The sequence below is a fragment of the Nicotiana tomentosiformis genome, chromosome 8, assembly GCF_000390325.3.
Source record: "Nicotiana tomentosiformis chromosome 8, ASM39032v3, whole genome shotgun sequence".
NCBI classification, from domain to species: Eukaryota; Viridiplantae; Streptophyta; class Magnoliopsida; order Solanales; family Solanaceae; genus Nicotiana; species Nicotiana tomentosiformis.
Window position 1 is genome coordinate 28,292,774 of NC_090819.1, and position 22,303 is coordinate 28,315,076.

General features: G+C 36.2%; 2 protein-coding genes across 2 annotated transcripts; both read left to right on the forward strand.

The window, feature by feature from the left end:
* The first annotated feature begins 2,225 nt into the window (after positions 1 to 2,225).
* Positions 2,226 to 2,870, forward strand: LOC104101602 (pectinesterase inhibitor 9-like). Its single transcript, XM_009609086.4, has one exon. It carries the CDS (start codon positions 2,226 to 2,228, stop codon positions 2,868 to 2,870), a length of 645 nt encoding a protein of 214 aa, XP_009607381.1.
* Positions 2,871 to 3,821: 951 nt separating this feature from the next.
* Positions 3,822 to 4,256, forward strand: LOC117278056 (uncharacterized). Its single transcript, XM_033657479.2, has one exon. The coding sequence runs from the start codon at positions 3,822 to 3,824 to the stop codon at positions 4,254 to 4,256; it is 435 nt and encodes a 144-aa protein (XP_033513370.2).
* Positions 4,257 to 22,303: the final 18,047 nt, after the last annotated feature.

Sequence of the window (22,303 nt, forward strand, 5' to 3'; positions counted from 1 at the left end):
AAAATACAATAATTGAGTTAACAAACACGAGTTCTAAAGAGGAAGAGGAGAAACATATGAGAGATAGTGGGAAAAAACAAAAGGAAAGGAAAAAGTATGGAAGAAATAAAATAGAAAAAGAAGAAAAATTATATTGAAAAAATAGATGTATTAAATTAATGAAAAATTGTTTGATAAATATAAATTTATGATAAAGGTATTTTTGTCTTTAAAAAATTATTTTTCTGCTTCTGCTTCTTGTTTTTTAAAAAGTAGAAGTTTACAGCTTCTTCCCAACAACAAAAAAACTACTTCTGCTAAAGTTCAAAAGCATTTTTTTTGTTGGTCAAACACTTCAAATTTTAAAAAAAAATACTTTTTTCCGAAAAAAATATTGTTAGCATCCAAGAAGCTTGACCAAACAGGTCATTAATCATAGTCGCATCTAGTACGCACTTGAAACCTATGTTCACTAGATACATTGAAAAAGGTTTGTTGACGCAATTCTTTCTTGTTCATCGCCAATTAATCTAGCTCCTAAAATATATACTTATATTCTTGATCCTTCCCTTTCACTAGTCTCCTCACCTGGAATTGTAAATAGAGTGTTTCCTCTCTCATTTATATTTTCTTAAAAAACGTAATGAAAGGGAAGCCGGGGCAAAGCACCCACATTTAAAAAGTTGAATTATATCAGATACTTCCTTTACAAAAGATACTAGAACGAAAAAAGTATAATCACTTGATTAAGAAGGTCTAGTTTACAGTATGATAATTTCCGATCTAGTACTTAATTCCATTATGCAACATTAGTAATTATTTTACGCAAGTAAGCGTGTTAGTCAACAGTCTTCCCTATTAATACATAATAATAATATATATAGATATCTCCTGTTGTAACTATAATAGTTAATTTTATGGAGACAAGTTGCCGCAGGCGTCGACTAGGGAGCCTGTTTCGCATAAGATGGTCAAACGCAGACAACCAAATAGCGTCAAGCTAGCTATACTGTCAAGTCGGTCCTTCAAAAGGAAAAAAAACAACCTCAAAAGAATAGGCTCTATCTGGGGCGGTAATCAACTGATAACAATCCGTCAACCCTAAACTTATAAGTACCTTAGTCACGCCTACGAACCTATTCTATGGTTCTATTTGGAAGAAAATAAAAAATATCTACGTTTTGCGGAAAAAATTGCTTTAATAGTTAATATATTCCCTTTTATAAATATATGTTCAACTTTTACTGTCTCTCTTTAATGAATGATCCTTCCCCTAATGTAATTAAAAGAATTGAAATAAAAAGAGACTAATAAACTCCTTCCTTCATGAAATCAGTTTTCCTCTCTGCTTTTTAATATACTATTGGTTAAATATTCATGACGATGTAGGTTTTCCTCAAGTAGGCCTTTTGTAATTCAAATAGTGAATTTCCATAAGAGTTTAAGCTTTTCGCACTATAAAAAGTATTTAACATAATCAATAAATCAATTAATAGACGACTATAAGTAAATTACATAAACGTTAATTGGTAATATATAAAAATGATAACTAATCTGTAATAGCCAAGGTTTGTGAATTCTGGAGGTCCTTATGCAACTGTAGTGGTTAAATATTTGGAAACAAATCCCATTTGTATTTCATGTCATTGATATCCTATGAATTAGTAATAACAAAGCTTACGTCCCTATGATATCAAACGTTAATTGATGTTCAATCCTCCTCAACCATGACTTATTGGTCAAAGATATACGTATTGAATTCATTTCCTGTGAAACAAGATCACGAAGCGTACATTATCTAAAGATTCAGATTTATTCTCAAATCACTTTTGAAATGGTTGAGTGAAGAACCAAGCTCTGAATAAAGGTTGCTTAAGTTGAAAATTGTTGCATCAAGAATTTAGGTTTTCTTCATTAGCTAGAACCCTGACGTGACTGACTACCACCTTCTTCTTGGAAGCTACTTGCACGTGCAAACATTTTATGAATCAGAAGCTTAGTAATTGTAAAGTAATTAACACTCACGTCTCATTTATGTGTGCATATGCCACATGTAAAATAAAATACAAAAAGTCAAAATCTCATACTTGCATGTGAAAACCCCCTATATAAACCCTAACGCCCCCCTTTACATATCGTAGCAAAACATTTTCGAGCCATTCTCTACAGAAGACCTCCTTTTGTTCCTTGTATGTTCTTGATTCCATTCAAACATTTTCGACAATATTTGGTCACGATTCACACCAATGGAGAAACTCAACCTTTGCCTTCTGATTCTTGTCCTATCGATATTCTCCGTGAAGTGTGCAGCGGAGAGTAGTACTAGTCTTTTACATCCTCGTACTAAGACTTTTGTAGAGTTACAGTGCAGGCGAACTCGTTATCCAAAACTATGCGTAACTTCTCTAGCCAACCATGTAAATTCTACTTCACAAGATCCTCAGGAAATAGCTCAAGTTGCTTTGAAGGTAAGTTTAGTTAGGGCTGTATACACAAAATACTACCTCATGAAGGTATGCAAAGAACTTAATCAAACCAAAGCTAAGGATAATCAAGGAGTGTACGATTGTTTCGAACAAATCTCCAATGGCGTTTCCCAGCTTACAAATTCTGTTAAAGAGCTTCAACATTTGAGTTTAGATGGTGAAAGAGCATTTGTATGGCATCAAAGTAATGTTCAAACTTGGCTTAGTACAGTTTTGACTGATGCATTCAATTGCTTGGATGGGATTAATTCTGGGTATTTAATGGGTGGTAAAGTGAGGGCTACTATTAAAGCTAAGGTTCTTAATGTTGCACAAGTTACAAGCAATGCTTTGGCTTTGTTTAATGGGTTTGCAGATAGGCATAAGGCTTCTCATCATGATGGCTATGGCAAAAACAAACCCTAAAATATGTGCAACTGGCCCGGACAACACAGTTAACAAGCAGGCTCGGACACCACGGTTATTACAAGTAAAATGGGATGTTGAATTTGTGTTTTGGCTTCCTTTAGTTCTTTTTGTTATGTATGTCACTACATATGTAACTTCACTTTCCTTTCTTTCCCTTTTTTGTTTTTTGGGTGCAAACGGGAATAATATAACTTCACTAAATCTGTGAATATATATTTTTGTACTTACTTTATATATATAAAAGGAAACATCGATGCAAATATTTCTAAAGAGGGACAGATCAAAAGATAAATTTTATAGGTTCAAAGTTCAAAGTTCTTTGAAATTATGAGTATAAAATTTATTGAGAGTTAATTATTATTACTTCTACATTGTGCTATGGTGAGTCATCATGTAGTTATGTGCAGTTAGTTGTAATAGTTGTAAAGTTAGTTGTATTCGTAGAGGTATTATAGTTAAATACATGTACATATATATACAATACAATTATGAGAATCAGGGTTCCATTTTACAATTCATCTCATTCTCTCTCCTCTCAACCCCTTTCCTCTCTCTCAGAACTCTCGAGAATCAACATTGAAGCTTCTAAGCAAGCTTCATATCTTCTTCATTGTGTTAATCTCAATATGATATCAGAGCCAGTAGAATGCATTCGCTCGAAATCTGTCGGAATTTTTGTGTTTCAAAATCTCTTTTCCCCCGTCACCTGCTAGGGTTTGGATCTGTGACTTAGATATGCAATTTTCGTACGAATTGAAGAATTTTCTACAAAATTGATTTGTCTACTCACTAAATCGGTTGATACATTCGTCAATTTCATCAATTAGAGCTTCTCACATTATTGTCGATCAAACAGAAGAAATCACGCCGAGTATTAGCAGAAATGACCAACCAGTCATCGATGCGAGCAGTCCTCTATACATTCACCCTTCGGATAGTCCCGGAGTAATGCTAGTGCCTGTTCCGTTTGACGAAATTGGGTATAGATCATGGAGAAGGAGTGTGTTACGAGCCCTATCAGTCAAAAACAAATTAGGGTTCATAAATGGGGAATGTAGGAAACCTACCCCCAATTCACCCCAGTTTCGTCAATGGGAAAGATACGACGATATGGTAACTTCCTGGATCCTTAATTCCTTCGCAAATGAGATTTATGACAGTGTTGAGTATGTCAATGACTCAGTCGAGCTATGGAGGGAACTGGAAGATCGATATGATCAAATAAATGAGCCAAAGCTATATCAGATCCAAAAGGAGATTAATGACCTTGTTCAGGGCACCTTAGACATCACTGCCTACTATACACGAATGAAAAGATTGTGGGAAGAATTAAACACCCTGAGTGCTAAATCTCAGTGCAACTGCGTTTGCATATGTGGATAAAAGGAAACTATGCATAAGGTAGAACAGGATCGATGACTCATTCAATTCTTGATGGGCCTAAATGAGTTCTATATAATAGTGCGAGGAAGCATTTTGATGATGAAACCTCTGCCATCCTTGGCACTAGACTTCTCTCTGCTAATACAAGAAGATCAGAAGTAGAGAAAATTTAGGCCAAACAATCAACTAAACCTCGAGTCTACTTCATTGCATGTGAATGCCATATCTTCACAACATCAAAATTCACTCGGAGCTAGGAACTTCAAAACACACTACACAGCCAACAATAGGGTCGGCCATACTGTGACTACTGCAAGAGGCCAAGCCACACAAAGGAGAAGTGTTACAAGCTACATGGGTATCCCCAAGGCAATTCATACAACAATCAAGCTTCAATAGCACTAGTACTCAACAATTCAGTTAGAGTAACAGTTCAAATCAGATTCAAGGTCATAAGTTCAATAGAGGAAAATGAGTTGTGGCAAATGTACATGTAGTCCCAGCTGATCTGCTCCATGAGAAGGAAGATGATCCAATTCTACATGATGAGAATCAAAATGTCAACTTTACAAAGGAACAATATGGATAGATAATGAGTTTGCTGCAACACTTCCAGACAGGCAACATAGGGGGATCTCCCAGTAATGCCAACATCACTAATGGTGATGTCAACTTTGCAGGTATTGTAGTCTGCATTTCTTCTATTGATTTTGACAAACCATCATGCAAATGTTTCGAATCAAAGTCTGACCTTTGGATTATAGAATCAGGAGCATTTAACCGTATGACCTTCAATAAAACATCACTTAGTAATATCAGCACACTACCATATCCTCTACTGATAAGTTTACCAAATGGATATAGGGTGAAAGTGTTTGAATTTGGAGATATGATACTTAGTCCTGAAATCACCTTACACAAAGTCCTTTATGTTCCATCTTTCAAATACAACCTGATTTATGTACATTCACTTGCAGTGCATCTTAGATGTATTGTGTTCTTTACTAATGCACTATGTCAATTACAGGCCCCTTCAGTGAAGAGGCCTCAGGTGATTGGTAGTATCATAGAGGGACTATACTACCTATGTTCCAGATATCTAAAGGGTAAAAGTACTTTTTCAAATGCTAATGTGTTAGTTTCTTGTTGTAATTGTTTTTCTTCTGCTAGTGTAAATAGTGGAGACTTCAGAGGTCCTACTCATTCATATCATCATTCACCAAATGTAAATACTTCCACTCACAATAATAAGAATAAGTTTTTAGATGTGTTTGATAAGTATGATGTGAATCTTTTGTTGCATAATAGGCTTGGTCACGTTCCCTTTGTCAAAATAAGAGGAATATCCTCCATACCTGTGAATTTCTCACCCAAACAACCTTTCATCTGTTCCTTTTTCCCTATGGCTAGACAAGCCAGACTCCCATTCCCACAAAGAACTAGTACCTCCACTCAGATATTTGAATTATTACATATTGATATATGGGGTCCCTATCATGTCACTACCCATGATAATTACAAGTACTTCCTCACATTAGTGGATGATTTTAGCAGGTCTACTTGGACCCATTTACTAAGCAGTAAAAGAAATGCTCTACAAGCCCTTAAAGCTTTTATAACCATTACTGAGAATCAATTCGACACCTCTGTAAAAACCATCAGATCTAACAATGGGCTGGAGTCTACCAGTCATGAAGCCACCACATTTTATCAATCCAAATGTATCATTTATCAGAAAACCTACCCCTATACACCACAATAAAATGGGGTAATGGAGAGAAGACACAAATATCTCCTAGAAACTGCTAGGGTACTTATGTTTCAATCTAAATTACTATCTAGATATTGGGGAGAATGCATTTTGACAACCACCTACTTAATTAACAGATTACCTACTACCTACCTAAACAACAAATGCCCCATTGAAATTTTATATCACAAGAAACCCAATTACTCTTATTTGAGGAGTTTTGGTTGTCTTTGCTACCCTACTGTGCCTAAGGTGTACGGGGATATATTTGAGCCAGAACAACTCCTCATGTCTTTATTGTCACGCCCCGACCTCGGGGAGCGCGATCGACGCTCAACCAAGATAACCCGGTCAAGCAAGCCTGCTAGATACTTTCTACCCGACCTTGCCCATGAATAAAGTGGAGATGTACTTCATTAATTAAACATTGAAAGAACTTCATAAACAACACCCATTTCATTACCATTAGCAGCTTCATTTAAAATTTCCAAAATATTATAAGTTTATAGATATAATGCAAAACATGTTTGCCAAATACCAACACTTCTAGTTCAATTTCTAACATCAAACACCACCCACAACCTGTCTACGGAGCCTTTAAGTACAACAAAAGAGTAGAATGAAAGTGTCGGCAATAAGGCCCCAGCTATACCTCATAACACAACATACAACATCAAATGAAATCAGGCCTGGAATAGAGTAGGGCTCACCAAAACCTGCTGAATAGGGAGTAACTGCTAACGAGCTCCAAAGATTTCCTCTGATGAACCACCTGCATCCATTAAAGATGCAGCGTCCCGGCAAAAGAGACGTTAGTATATATGGAATAGTACTAGTATATAAAGCTAAATGTCCTCTTTCAAAATAGAATTCCAATATAAGAAAGGAAAATCATGAAAACAGCAAGCAACGATCAATGATATCCAAATGCCAAGTTAAAACATAATAGTTTTCAAAATACGAAGACAATACTGTAAAGATGATAATCAAAATACAAAGATAATGTTATTTTTGGTTGGGAGATCTTTAGTACCGATATACCACGGTGAATTTAGCACGGAGTCCGATCACGGCCCGATCGGCTAAGCCATCTCACAAAAGACATCCAATCACAATAACACCGTACTTTTAGCACAGAGTCCGATCTCAGCCCGATCGGCTAAGCTGTCTCACCAGAGACATCCAATCACAACAATTTCTACACAAAGCAGCCCTTTCGCCTCACCCCAATGTGTGCGGGTGGAGGTGTAATCACAATCACAATCACCACCATGTGTGCGGCATGACGTTCGATCTCGACCCGATTGGCTAGGTCATCTCACCATAATGCCGTGTGGATTGACATCACCCTTTTGCTAGCAATCATCTCATCTCAATTAAGGGGAATATTCTTATCACATCAATCTCATCTCAAATAAGGGGCATAATCACAATGCACTGCTACACCGGCACGTGTAGTTTCGGGGTTAGGTTGTTCCCACCTACCCTTCCTCGGTGACTAACGATACTCCCAAAAATATTTTTGATTTTAATACAAGGAAACATAAATACAATTGCATTTACCTTATAACCTTTCACACTGTATATAGATTCATTTGTACTTTCAACCACTTACAACATCATCATTTAATTAGCTCTATTGGCCAGACATATGATTCTTCTTTCATGGCATAATGGCCGTATTTCATATTCCACACTTCCATTTCTTTACTTTCAAGGATCATTATCATAAACATCAACATATAGAATATTCCGAAAATCACAACTTTAAGTTCATTTGTAATGAAGACTTTAACACAGTGGATCTCTGTCCAAGAAATTAAGTAAAATGATTGGCAATCAAAGTGCAAATTAAAATCATAAACGAGTAACACACCATTTATTCTTGAAATACTTTTCCCCCAAAAGGGCAATGCACAATTTCAACTCATGAATATATAAGAGCTTAAAACACATTGGAAATACTTACAAAAAATAGTATTAGTTAAAACAGCCACATTTGGGCATGACTCGAGTACATAAGCTTTTAGGAAAATCTATTTTCAAAGTCATTTTGAAACAGTTAAATCAAGGCTCATTCCATAATGTCTGTCATATCATTTCATTTTATTGGAACCATTGGCCACAAGTATAAATTTCATTATTGGCCCGGTGGCCACACTTTACATATTCAACCCACTTCTTTCACTTTCAAGCATCTTTATAGATTATCAACAACAAGGCATTTCAAATCAAGACTTTAGGTACACATATGAGCAATAGGAGTTTTAGACGCATGGAATATTCTTTCCAAGTTAAGCATAATGGACTTTCATTTGAAACACGACTCAAAGCCATAATATTTTAATATACATATCATTCTTGAACACATTCCCGAAGGATAACATAATGTGATAGGAACATTCGGAACACATTTTGAATACATAATTCTAGACACTTTGCTTACTCAGGACAATCGAATTTAATGGGAACAACTCGGAACATGGGAATAATGAACTTGAGCCAACCATACTTGAAACTTACTGGAACATCATGGAATTCAATTCTAAGAGAGTAGTTTAGCCAACATACCTTGTTTGAGCTTTCCTTAAGATACTACAACGTCCCTACACCTCTAGCAATATCAATCTATAGGAAGATAGCGAAAATCGGATAATAATTAGAAGGATTCTCATGACATAAGTCTCTTGAAAATTTTGTCAAACACCTATTATGCAAAATTGATTACAAAGCTCTACAAGGGTAATCCCTTCCTCCCTCAACCAATTTTAACAAGAAACTACCCAAAATAGTTCAACAACCCCACATACTACTTCCTAATATCTCATGCATAGCCTATATCTAACCCCACTACATACATAAATCCATAACTTATTGCATAAAACTTAGGAGAGTGACTTACCCGGATAGATGATGGTTTAGGGAGTAGCTTCTATGATTCTTGAATATTTTGGGCAAGATTGGATGAATAAAATTTCTAGGTCTTCTCCCTCTCTCTAAGATTCTCTCACTTCTCTCTAAAAATATCAGATTTTACCTTGTAAAATGACCCCCTAACGCCTTATATCAAAATAGGGTCCGATAAGAAACTTTTCAAAAATGACCTCTGAAGTCAATTATGTGGTGCAATTATGTGGTAGAAGAATCGATATGTGGCCAGCAGAATAGATATTTGGGCAGCAGAATCGATTATGTGTCTAGCAGAATGGATATGTGGGCAGTAGAATTTTTATGCGGCTAGCAAAATGGTTATGCGGCCCGCAAAATTATTTTTCAAAATTTGCCCATTTTTTGTTCCACTTTGCGATGCTTATGTGGTCCGCGGAACAGTTCTGCGGTCGCGAAATTAACCACAGAATCGCCTTCTTCTGCCAAAAATTTCCATCAACACTTCAGTGCATTCTTCAACCCAAAAAGTCCGTATTGCGGTTCTACAACCCTCGTACACATTAGTTTACCTCGGCATCACAAAACTTTAAATTTCTTAATGAAATTTTACGGGGCCTTACATTTATACGCTATCTTTTTGGAACAATGGGTAACAAAGTACTAAGCCTAGCCCGTAGGAAGATACATATCTCTACAGATGTGGTGTTCTGTGAAAATGTCTTTCCCTTTACTCTATCTTCTACGTATGTTTCTCTATACAATGTCTTCAAATTAGTCTCCTTTCCTACTTACATTGAGGGTGACAGTACACATCCCGGTGTTCAAAGTTCTGAAGATATCACATCTCCAGGTGTACATCAACACTCTAAATTTTCTCCTGTTAATGACACCTCAACACATACATCAGACACCCCATTCCCTTATGCTTCTATCCTTGCAGCTTCATATGAAGCTACTAGTCATTCTTCACCTACATCTACTCAATCAGAAACACCTATACTCAGGAAGTCCAACAGAACACACAAAACTCCTACTTACCTCAAGGATTATATTTGTACCCTTCCTAACACATCTCAACCTGCTACCTCTCAATGTTCACCTTCCTTGAATGCACTCTTCTCCAACCTTAATCACATCACCCATGATGTCTTGTGTTCTGAGAGTCAGCACTTGGTGACAAATATTTGTCATGATAGTGCACCATCCTCATATAGAGAGGCAACACTTAATCCTACATGGCAAGCAGCCATGACACAGGAATTTGATGCTCTTCATGCCAACCATACTTGGGACCTAGTACCCCTGCTAGCTGGAAAACAAGCAATAGGATGCAAGTGGGTTTATAAAGTCAAGCATAAAGTAGATAGACGTATTGAGAGATTAAACTATATTAGTAGTGAAAGGTTATACTCAACAAGCAGAGGTTATACAGAGACATTTTCTCCTGTTGTCAAGATGACAACAGTTAGAGTTTTGGTTACTGTTGTTGTGAATAAAAGCTGGGATATATTCCAACTTGGTAAACAATGCATTCCTCTATGGTGACCTATATGAAGAGGTATATATGGAGGCGACACCAGGTCTTCTGATTGATCAGTCTGGTTCACACAAGATGGTCTGCAAGCTAAACAAGTCTTTGTATGGGGTAAAACAAGCCAACAGACAGTGATATGTTAAGGTGACTGAAGTCCTGTCATCAATGGGGTACAAGTATTCTGAAAATAACTATTCACTGTTCTCTAAGAAGACCTCATCCTCCACCATCTTTGTAGTTATTTATGTTGATGATGTTATCATTACTGGTACTTATTCAGTGGAGATAGATAACTTAAAGGCATTCCTTAACAAGCGGTTCAAAATCAAGGACATAGGGAGACTTCACTATTTCTTGGGGTTAGAAGTCCTTTAACAGGCATATGGTGTTATCATTTCTCAAAGGAAGATTGCCTTAGACTTGTTAAAGGAGTATGACTTCTTTACCTACAACACCTTATCTTCTCCTCTTGATCCTACTTTGAAATTGAAGGCACTCTTCTCCCAGATCCCATATATTACAAAAAACTAGTGGGCAAGCTGAATTTTCTAACTAACACCAGGCTAGATATTTCATACAGTTTACAACTCCTCAGCCAATTCATGCAAGCACCTAGAGATACACACTTGACTGCAGCTTTCCATCTTCTCAGATACCTCAAGAAGGATCCCACACAAGAGAGATTTTTCTCCAACAACACTGATTGTTCCATCTCTGCATATTGTGACTCGACTGGGCAGCCTGCCCTGACTCTAAGAGATCTGTTACTGGTTATATTATTCTAGTGGGAGATAGTCCCATCAGCTGAAAGTCCAAAAAACAAGAGACTATTTCCTTGTCTTCAGCTGAAGCTGAATACAGGTCCCTCAGGAAAGTTATTGGGGAACTGGTGTGGTTAAGCAGGTTATTTGAAGAGCTCACTATCCTACACTCGAGTCCTATTGTTGTCCTCTGCGATAGCCAATCTGTCATCCACATTGCTCACACTCCTGTGTTCCATGAGCGGACAAAGCATATTGAAGTAGACTGTCACTTTGTAAGGAACAAACTCTAGGAGGGCCTGATTTCTCTCCACCATGTAGCCACTAATGATCAATTGGCTAACATTCCTACCAAAGCCCTCACAGGAGTTAAACATACTGGTGTCCTTGGTAAGTTGGCTGTGAGACCCTCCCATCGAACTTGGGGGAGGGGGGGAGGGGGGATATTGAGAGTTAATTATTATTACTTCTACCTTGTACTATGATGAGTCAGCATGTAGTTATGTGTAGTTAGTTGTAAAGTTAGTTGTACCTGTATAGGTATTATAGTTAGCATACGTGTACATATATACACAATACAATAATGAGAAATATCAGAGTTCTATTTTACAATTCGTCTCATTCGCTCTCCTGTCAGTCCCTTTCCTCTCTCTCAGAACTCTCGAGACTCACCATTGAAGCTTCTGAGGAATTAAGCTTCATATCTTCTTCATTGTGTTAATCTCAATAAAATTTAATACTTATAAAAATATTTCACGATCCTCACAAAAATATCTATGGCATTTATAAAAAATGTTAGATTTAATTGTACCCATATTCAAAACTATAAGTCCGTTTGCAAACGCTGAGATCACGGCAATCTTATTATTGAGATGGAGATCATGAGCTCATAAAAGGAAAAAAAGAAATATAATTGCAAATACTTATAGTTGAATCAGTAGTGTTTATTGATATTAGGTGTTGAGAGTTAGCGATGGTGATTCAGTTGCCAGTGAGTTCCAAAATAGATCTGTTTCGTCTCCATGACTCCATTATGGGTTATCGATTTAAATTGATATTTTATGTTCTTGGTAATCTGCGATATTAGTTTGATTATTATTACTACAACAAAGTCTGAAATCGGCAACAACAACACCAATAATATATCTGTAGGTAAATAGCAACAACATAATTTAATTGTTGTTATATGATAAAAGTTTTAACCATTAGTTTTTTCCTGTTGGCAAACATTTTAATCTTATTGGTGCCACAGTTTAATCATGAGTTTTTTCTTCTTTTTTCCCTAAATTTAAAGTTTCTACTGATACAGTAAATTAAATAGGTTAAATGAGGGAGTGAGTTTAATCATATATTTAATTAGCCAAAAAAATTATGATTTCAAGAGATTTTCCGAATAAGAGAAAAATTGAAATATTTAAATAATCCATCCTATATAGATAGTTTTATTTTTCTTTTCGAAAGTTAGAGACACATAGTCACGGTTTCGACTGCAACCATCCCATTTCCTACTAATAAAAATAAAATAAATATTCGTCTAGGTAATGCTAAGATGCCAGAAAATACTCTATTATGTAAACTTCCCATGAATGAACATTTTGTATTGAAGTACATGATGAGAATATAATCTGATAAAAATTGTATTGTGATCTCCATTTTTTTTCAATTGATTCTGCCGTACGGCGGCAGCGCCCTATATAACAAAATAGAAAGTTATACAAGAAGAGGAGTATGTGTTTCAACACAGCCCTCAATAGAGATGAATGGACATGCTCATTCACATGACAAAAAACTTGTTAGCACTTCACAAAATACCCATTGCGATCTCCATTCATTCTGAATATTATAAGTAGCGCTTTCTTCGTTCTTGTTTGTTAATACTAAAAGAAGTACATATCTTAACTAGAGTTGCATGCATAAGAAAAATAAGGGAGACTCTCCCCTTCATATCAATAAGAAAAAGATGTTAGTGACCCGCATGCCTTTTACCCAATGTCAACGCATATATACTCGTCACCTTACATATACGCCGTTTCTATACATAATTCACGTAGCAAATAGACCAACAAGTCCTAATTTTCTCAAGTCAATATTAACCACGACACTTACTTTACTCTGCAACCAAGTCAATCAACCAACCATGGCCTTGCCTTTTGAACAAGCCTCCAAACCAACCAAATCTAACCAATTATCGACTAAACAATTCAAAATAAGCTTTAGAAACTATTCACGAAGGAAAAAGGTTCAATCTTTGATGAATTTGAAAAAGTCAACAAAAGTCAACCACAGGCCCACTTGGTCAAAACCCGAGATTCGGACCAAAACCAGAATACTCATTCATCCCCGAGCTCGGTTATGTGATTTGTTTTAAAATCCGACCTCAATTTGAGGTCTAAATCTCAATTTTATAAAATCCTCAGTTTCTACCCAAATCCCTAATTTCTATTATAGAAATCCTAGATTTGATGTTGAAAACACATGAAAAGTATTGGGTAATTGAAAGAAGATGGATTAAAGTTGCTTACCAATGAATTTGGGAAGAAAAATCTCTCGAAAAATTGCCTCTAGAGTGTTTAGGGCTGAGAAATGGTATAAAATGAGCTAAATCCCGATTTTTCTTCTTTTACCTAGCTGCAGATGTCGCAAATACAAAACACAGGTTGCAAATGCGAACTGTGCGTCAGAATCCTAGAAGTCGTAAATGCGACCCATATATCGCAAATGCAAATATCCCCCCTTCGCAAGTGCGGATAATTACTTCACAAATGCGAAGCTCACCCCTCTGAACGCTGCATAGCAAATGCGGTCTCAGCTTGTTCGCAAATGCGAACTCTTTCCTCACAATTGCGAGATCACCTAGCCCAGGCCCCTGCTTGCAAATGCGATGTCTTGATCACAAAAGCGAAATTCACATTTGTGAGCCAGACCTCACAAATGCGAGATCTGCACACCAACTCCAGAAACAGAAGTGCACCGGCTAGTTCAAGTCATCCAAAACTCATCTGATACACACTCGAAATTTATCCGAGCCCCTCAGACTTCAAACCAAATATTTACACAAGTCTAAAAATATCATGCGAATCTGCTCGCACAATCAAAATACAAAAATAACATCTAAAACTACGAATCGGACATCAAAACGCATGAAATTCAAAGAAAAACTCAAGAACCTCTAGAATCACAACCAAGCGTCCGAATCCTATCGAATTAACTCCGAATTGTACCAAATTTTGCAGACAAGTTTCAAATAATAAAATGGACCTATTCCAAGTCTCAAAACCAAAATCCAAACCCGATAACCATAAAGTCAACCTACGATCAAACGTAAAAAATTTCAAAACTTTCAAATTGCTAACCTTCGGCAAATCAAGTCAAATCAACCTAGGGACCTCCGATTTTAATTCCGGGCATACGCCCAAGTTCAAAATCACAACACGAACTTACCGTAATCGTCAAAATACCGATCCAAGATCGTTTACCAAGAATGTTGACCGCGGTCATCTCAAATGCCATTTTAGGTCAAAAATCACTTTTTCTTCAATTTTTACGTAAAAACTTTTCGGAAAAGGACACAGACCACGCACGCAAATAAAGAAATATCAAATGAAGTTAATGGAGGTCTCGAAACACGGAAGTAAAGGCTAGTACTCAAAACGACCTATCGGGTCATCACAATTATGATTTCAAGAGATTTTCCGAATAAGAAAAAAAAATTGAAATATTTAAATAATCCATCCTATATAGATACACTACTAGAAATTCGGCAAAACCCGACCAAGATCGACCGACCAACTTTGATCGGTCAAAAAACCGACCAAAAAACCGACCAAAGTTGGTCGGTTTTTCAAAATATTTTTTTTTAATTTTTTTTTACGAAACCGACCAACTTTGGTCGGTTTTCTTTGGCGCAAAAATGCGAAAAACTATTTTTGAGTCCCGCAAAATTTATGTTTCAAGAAACCAACCAACTTTGGTTGGTTTTTTAATTAAAATAAATAAAAATTAATATTAAAAAAACCGACCAATATTAAAATAAATAAAAATTAATATTAAAAAAACCGACCAAAATTGGTCGGTTAATTCAGCCGGTCATTTAAAAAAACCGACCAACTTTGGTCGGTAATTTTACTTTTTAATAAAACCGACCAACTTTGGTCGGTTATTTTCGTGCGAAAATACAATTAAAGAGTATAAATCAAATAAAAGACAGTCTTAAAACATAATGTACCAATGGTCTAGTGGTAGAATAGTATCCTGCCACAGTATAGACTTCGGTTCGATTCCCACATGGTGAATCTTTTTACTACACAATTAAAATACCGACCAACTTTGGTCGGTTTTTTTGCAATTTTTTTTTTTTTTGAATTTAATTGACCGACCAAAGTTGGTTGGTAATTTTCGACCAACTTTGGTCGGTATGCCTTTCCGACCACAAAAATACCATCCACACGTAAATGGTCACGTTTTGGTCGGTTTTTGGCCATTACCGATCAATGTTGGTCCGTTTTTTTGATCGGTTTTTACCGAATTTCTAGTAGTGATAGTTTTCTTTTTCTTTTCGAAAGTTATGGGCACATAGTCACGATTTCGACTGCTACTAATAAAAATAAAATAAATATTCATCTAGGTAATGCTAAGATGCCAAATATCCTCTATTATGTAAACTTCCAGTGAAAGCACATTTTGTCTTGAAGTACATGATGAGAATCTGATAAAATTTGCATTGTGATCTCCATTTAATCTGAATATTATAATTAACGATTTCTCTCTTTCTTGTTTGTTAATACCAAAATATGTACATATATTAGAGTTGCATGCATAAGAAAAGTAAGGGAGACTCTCCCCTCTACATCTGTCACGACCCGAATCGATGGGCAGTAACGGACATCCAATACCTTACTCAATCGAGTACCAACATAACGTATCTTTTCATATCATACTATCATAGATAACTGAGCCGGAAGGTTGCCGTGAAATAAGTAAAATATAACATGTAATACCCACTTATACATAAGACATACGGGCCTATAAGACCAAAATAACCACTCGTACACTGAACATAGGCCGACAAGGCCATACAATCTTTTACGTACATGACATCTGTCTACAAGCCTCTAAGGATACATAATTTTCATAAAAGACGGGACAGAGTCCTGCCATACCAAACAATACACGTCCAAATCATACTAACCAAACAAGCAACTCCGAAGCAAATGGAGTGCACCAACATCATCTGCTGAGCTAATAGCCTACTTGGAGGGCTCTCGACCTATCTATCGGGACCTGCGGGCATGAAACGCAGCATCCCCAGGCAAAAAGAACGTCAGTACAAATAATGTACCGAGTATGAAAGGAATGAAAATCAGTAAATAATAGAAATGAGAGAAATATGGAGTAAAAGACTCGACATGTACGTTTGCATAGCTCTGTGAATCATTTTATTTTTATAATGTCATGCATATGCATATAAATGTCATACCATGCATAGGTATATGCGTTCATAACATCATCAAGCCTCTGAGGGCATCCCATCATATCATCTCGGCCACTGTGGGTAAAATCATCAACGTATACCAGTTGATCAGGTGGTGGTGCGTATATATCGCCGTAACCTTTTTTTCATATTCCATATAAATATAATATACATATATACGCGTATATAACGCCATCTGGTCATGAGTCAATGTACATGTATAAATGTATAAAATGCATAAGAAATACGTTAATAAGATTTTCTCGGAATGCCATAAAAATCAATATGCCTTTCGGATAAACTTTATCAAATACGTATTTTTCTGAGACCCATGAACAGAAGATATAATAATAATTCACATGGGTTATCAAGAATATAGACACCCCTAGTATTTCTATGAATAGAGTCATGTGTGAAAGTTACGTATTTTGCTCGTTTCATTTGTATTATTTGAATCATGCCAAAAAGAAAGATGTGATAGCCTTAACATACCTGAACTGATTCTTTTGACAATCCCTTTAATACCCGTTAATTGCGATAACACGTAACGGCAGATCGAAGTAGGGAATAATCCGCATAATATTTTTGAGAAAGATTGTACTGTACTTTCTTAGAATTGTATGTCACGCATAATCATACCTTGTATGAACTTTGCTGACGCTCATTTGTCACTTAGTGAATATGACCGTCTTCATCTTGACATCTTAAAGGAGCCTTTTGTTGTGCTAATCACCCAACATTGCTGGTCTTATTCAAGGGACCATATATTTTATGAAAATGAAGGTCAACAAATTTTCTATTTTGTGCATTGCACATATTTGGATATTTGCTACTATTTCTAGCTTATCTATCTTTGCGATAAAGTAGCTATTGTTTCATTTTTAAAGCTAGAAACTTTTGTTATCTGGTTAATCCCTTGATAAATTAAACCATTCACATTTCTTGTTTAAGTGTCATGCAAAAAAAATGCTACGTTGATATCAGGTTGCAGTGCCAACTTATTCAAGTGGCAAGTGTCTTATGCCTTATGACTCATCATGCAAATTTGTACCATTTGACTTGGCTTAATGTCATGTGGCAGCCCCAAAAATATTCTTATCCACTTAATCAATTATCTCCACTAACTTAAAATATTACTTACTTTTAAAATACCTTATACACCTTACTATTATGGTCATGTGGTACCTTGTATGACACTAGTCCATAAATACCGAGTATTTTAATTCGGGCCGTATTTTATCCCAACATGTCAAACTTGGATGAAAATTTATTTTCTTTGACTTACTTCACCTCTCACCTTCACGAATTTACTCATCACTTGTTTGAAATAGCATAATGCTTATAATCTCAAAATAATCACATTCCCGAACTTACGTCGATTAACTTACGACAAAACCTTAACGTACGAAAATGCAGAATGTAACATCTCATTTCCGAGCTTATATATATCAATTTACTTATGGCGTACTTCCATGTACGAAAACATGGAGTGTAACAGCGTCAATAAGAAAAATATGAAAATCTAAAGAAAGGTGATTGTCGGTTAAAACTCAGTAAGGTTTACACCTTTGTTGGTAAATTTAATCACCTTTTCTTTTTCTTTTATTACTTTGCTCTGCTAATTTAAATTCCACAAAACTCTTTTCGAATGGCGCTTCAAAATTTGCCAATACATAAGCTTTTGGAAGGGAAGTTTTCACAACTGCAAGACTTATAAAATGCATAACAGAAGATACAACAAATGCTTATATTACATTCCATACAACTATTTGGTTACCGGATAATCAAAAAAAGATCCTCATCTCCCTCTAATTATGCGAAAATTAATAAATTAGATTAAAAGGACCCAAAATTTTAGCACACTTTAATTTAAGGAATGTTATCAATTAATATATCCAACCATCCCTCCCCCAACCCCAACCCAAAACAAAAAACTCAATCTTCTCCTATTGACAGCTTCACCTCCATTTTCTCTAACACTAAAACTTCAATTTCAGATTTAAAATCTTCCATTTTCGATACCATTTCGACCTCTGCCATTAAAGAAATCCAAATCTCTTGAAGGAGCATTTTCTGAAACATTTACCTATTGCATAAAGTATAAATTGAGGATCTATAATGTTTAATGTTTATTTATCATAATTATCATGAAAGAGATACTTAAGGTATGTACGTAATGTATATTGTATATTACTTATATAAACTGGATATTATATAATTAAAATATATAATAATACATTATATTATAATATATATATATATATATATATATATATATATATATATATATATATATATATATATATATATATATATATATATATATATAATATAAAGACAGTGAACTGAAAAGAAATAAACTATTAACTAGAAAATTTATTATATATTATACGTGCATATGTCTGGGTATACATAATATATCATTTATATTATTGCAAATATATAATATTTATTCTTTATATTCGTATATTCATACCAAATATATACTATTAGTATACTATAGTTATAGTATATATTTATATATTATTAGATATAATATACTATACATAAATATGGTGGTAAAGTAAAATCATTCATTCAAAGATAATTCGATGTTATAACGAAAAGGAGATGGAGAGTTGAAAAATAAATTTATATGCATTACACCGCAAATGAACTTAAAAGAATGTAACCTAGGGAAATTAAATCCTAAAATTTTCATTCCAAGGCTGGAAAAGGTCACGAAAATAATTGAAACCACCACTATATGAAGAAAATAAAAAATCAAGTTTAAATCTACAAGTTTGGACTGGGTCTGATATTGCTCACACGAATGAAAGCTCCCTCGGCAATCTTGAAAAGAAACCTTGTCGGCAGCAGCACCATGTCGGTGTTTATTGCGTTCTAGTATGATGAGATATTGAAGATGAGACACAAAATTTGATAAATTTGAAGTAAAAAAATCTCTAATTCTATTTAAGTGGAGATATTTTTAGGAAAATGTCACGGCCCAAAACCTAACCAGTCATGATGGCGCCTATCGTGATATTAGGCAAAGCCGATCTTTCCAAAACACTTTCATAATTTAAAAGAAATGAATTAAAACATTTAAAATAACCGGAATCTTTCATAAAAATAGGGTAAAACCCAAATAAAATATAAGTGCGGAAAAATAGCCCTACATCGGGGTGTCATTGAATCATGAGCATATAGATATCTAGTCTAATACAAACTGTGTCTCAGTATCAATACTGAAAAGAAAGAAAACATAGAAGGAGACAAGGTCTACGGATGCCGGCAGCTATCTCGTAGTCTCCGGTACTCGATCGCGCACGAACTCAACGATTTCCGTGATCAAACACACCTGGATCTGCACATGAAGTGCAGGGTGTAGCATGAGTACAACCAACTCAGCAAGTAATAGAAATAAATAAAGAACTGAGAAGGTAGTGACGAGCTATATAAATACAGTTTATTTTCAATAATTCCAGCAAAGAATAGACATGCTTTCAAATCTAGTAGTTCAAGTCAAATCAGTTTATACAAATACAATGCAAGTAATCCGGATATAGAATCTTTCAGAAATTTTACAACAATGACAGATAGCAACTAAGCGCATCAACAAATGGAAAACAAGTATAGCCTCTCAAGGCAACACACACTCAACTTGTCACAACAGCTCAATCACTCGGCTCTCAGCCCTCAGTACTCACACTCAATAGGTACATGCGCTCACTGGGGGGTGTGCAGACTCCAGAGGGGCTCCTTTCAGCCCAAGTGCTATATCCGCACGGACAACTCAGGTGCTACAAGGACAACTCACGTGCTATAGTATCAATATGTGGAACCGCACGGACAACTTATTTGCTGCACGGACAACTCACGTGCCATAGAATCAATACCTCACAGACAGGCCCTCGGCCTCACTCAGTCATCAACCTCTCTAGTCTCTCGGGCTCTCGAAAATCACAAAGATCGGCCCAAACAAAGATAACATAGTGTATCAACAAAATCAATAAGAGGCTGAGATATGATGCGCAAGTAAAACCATGACTGAGTACAAGACAGCAATTAGCAAGTAATTCAACAAGTACGCGACCTCTACGGGTCCCAACAGTACCATCACATAGCTTAAGCATGATTTCTAACATGATTTGCAGTTAAAATTCTATAACACAGGGAGAGCATATAGCTAGCAATAAGTTATTCAACTTTACAGTTTTACGGAATGGACCAAGTCCCAATTCCTACGGTGCACGCCCACACGCCCATCACCTAGCATGTGCGTCACCTCCAAAATACTCACATAATCTAATAATCCGGGGTTTCATACCCTCAGGACCAGATTTAAAACTGTTACTTACCTCAAACCGTGCAAAATCCTATTCCGCAATGCCTTTGCCCCTCGAACCAGTCTCCAAATGCCCCGAATCTAGCCACAAGTAGAACAATACAATCAATATAGGCTAAAGGGATCAATTCCACAAGAAAAGTACTAAATTATAGCCAAAAAGCGAAATTAGCCCGAACCTGGCCCCCGAGCCCACGTCTCGAAATCCGACAAAAGTCACAAATACCGAAAGCCCATTCACTCACGAGTCTAACCATACCAAATTACTCAAATCCGATAATAAAATTCCATTCAAAACCTCAAAATCCCAACTCAAGAGTTTTTCCTCTTTTTTCCCAATTTCTCTCCCCAAATCACAAATTAGATGATAAAATTAAAGATGAAATCATGAGATTTAACCAAAACCAAGTAAGAATCACATACTCCAATCAACTCCACGAAAATCCCTTCAAGAATCGCCCAATTCTGTATTTTTTAGATCAAAATATGTAAAAATAGGTTCAAACCCTCGTTTTTGAAATTAATACTACCTGCCCAGATATCCTTCATCACGATCGCGGAACATTCCTCGTAATCGCAAAGCACAACTATGTTGCCCCATATTTTTACCCTCCGCGAAAGCGGAATCACTCATGCGATCACGGATCACTGCCTCTCATACCTACGCGATCGCATCCTACCTCACGCGATCACATAGAGCATTGGCCACACCTCCCATCCTGCTCAAATCCTTCTATGCGAACGCGACCTTAGCCACGCGTTCGCGAAGCACATCTTCGCACACATATGCGATCGTGTTCCTAACTCTACGATCGCATAGAACAAACTCACCTCTACCCCAAATAAGCTTACGCGATTGCGAATAAATCCCTGTGATCGCGTACAAGGAAACCAGCACTTGCTGAAACCAGAACTTCAGCTATCAAGTGAAGTCCAAAAATGATCCGATAAGTATCTGAAACTCACCCGAGGTCCCCGGGACCTCAACCGAACATACCAACACATCCCAAAATATCATACGAACTTAGTCGAGCCTTCGAATCACTCAAAACAACATCAAAACACCAATTACACCCGGATTCAGCCCTAAAGAAATTCTAAACTTTCAAATTCCACAAACGATGCCGAAACCTACCAAACCACGTCCGATTGACCTCAAAGTTTTCACACAAGTCATATTCAACATTCCGGACTTATTCCAACTTTCGGAATTGGAATCCCACCCCGATATCAAAAAGTCAACCCCCAGTCAAACTTCACAAAATTTGACTTTCACCATTTCAAGCCTAAATTAGCTACAGATCTCAAATTCT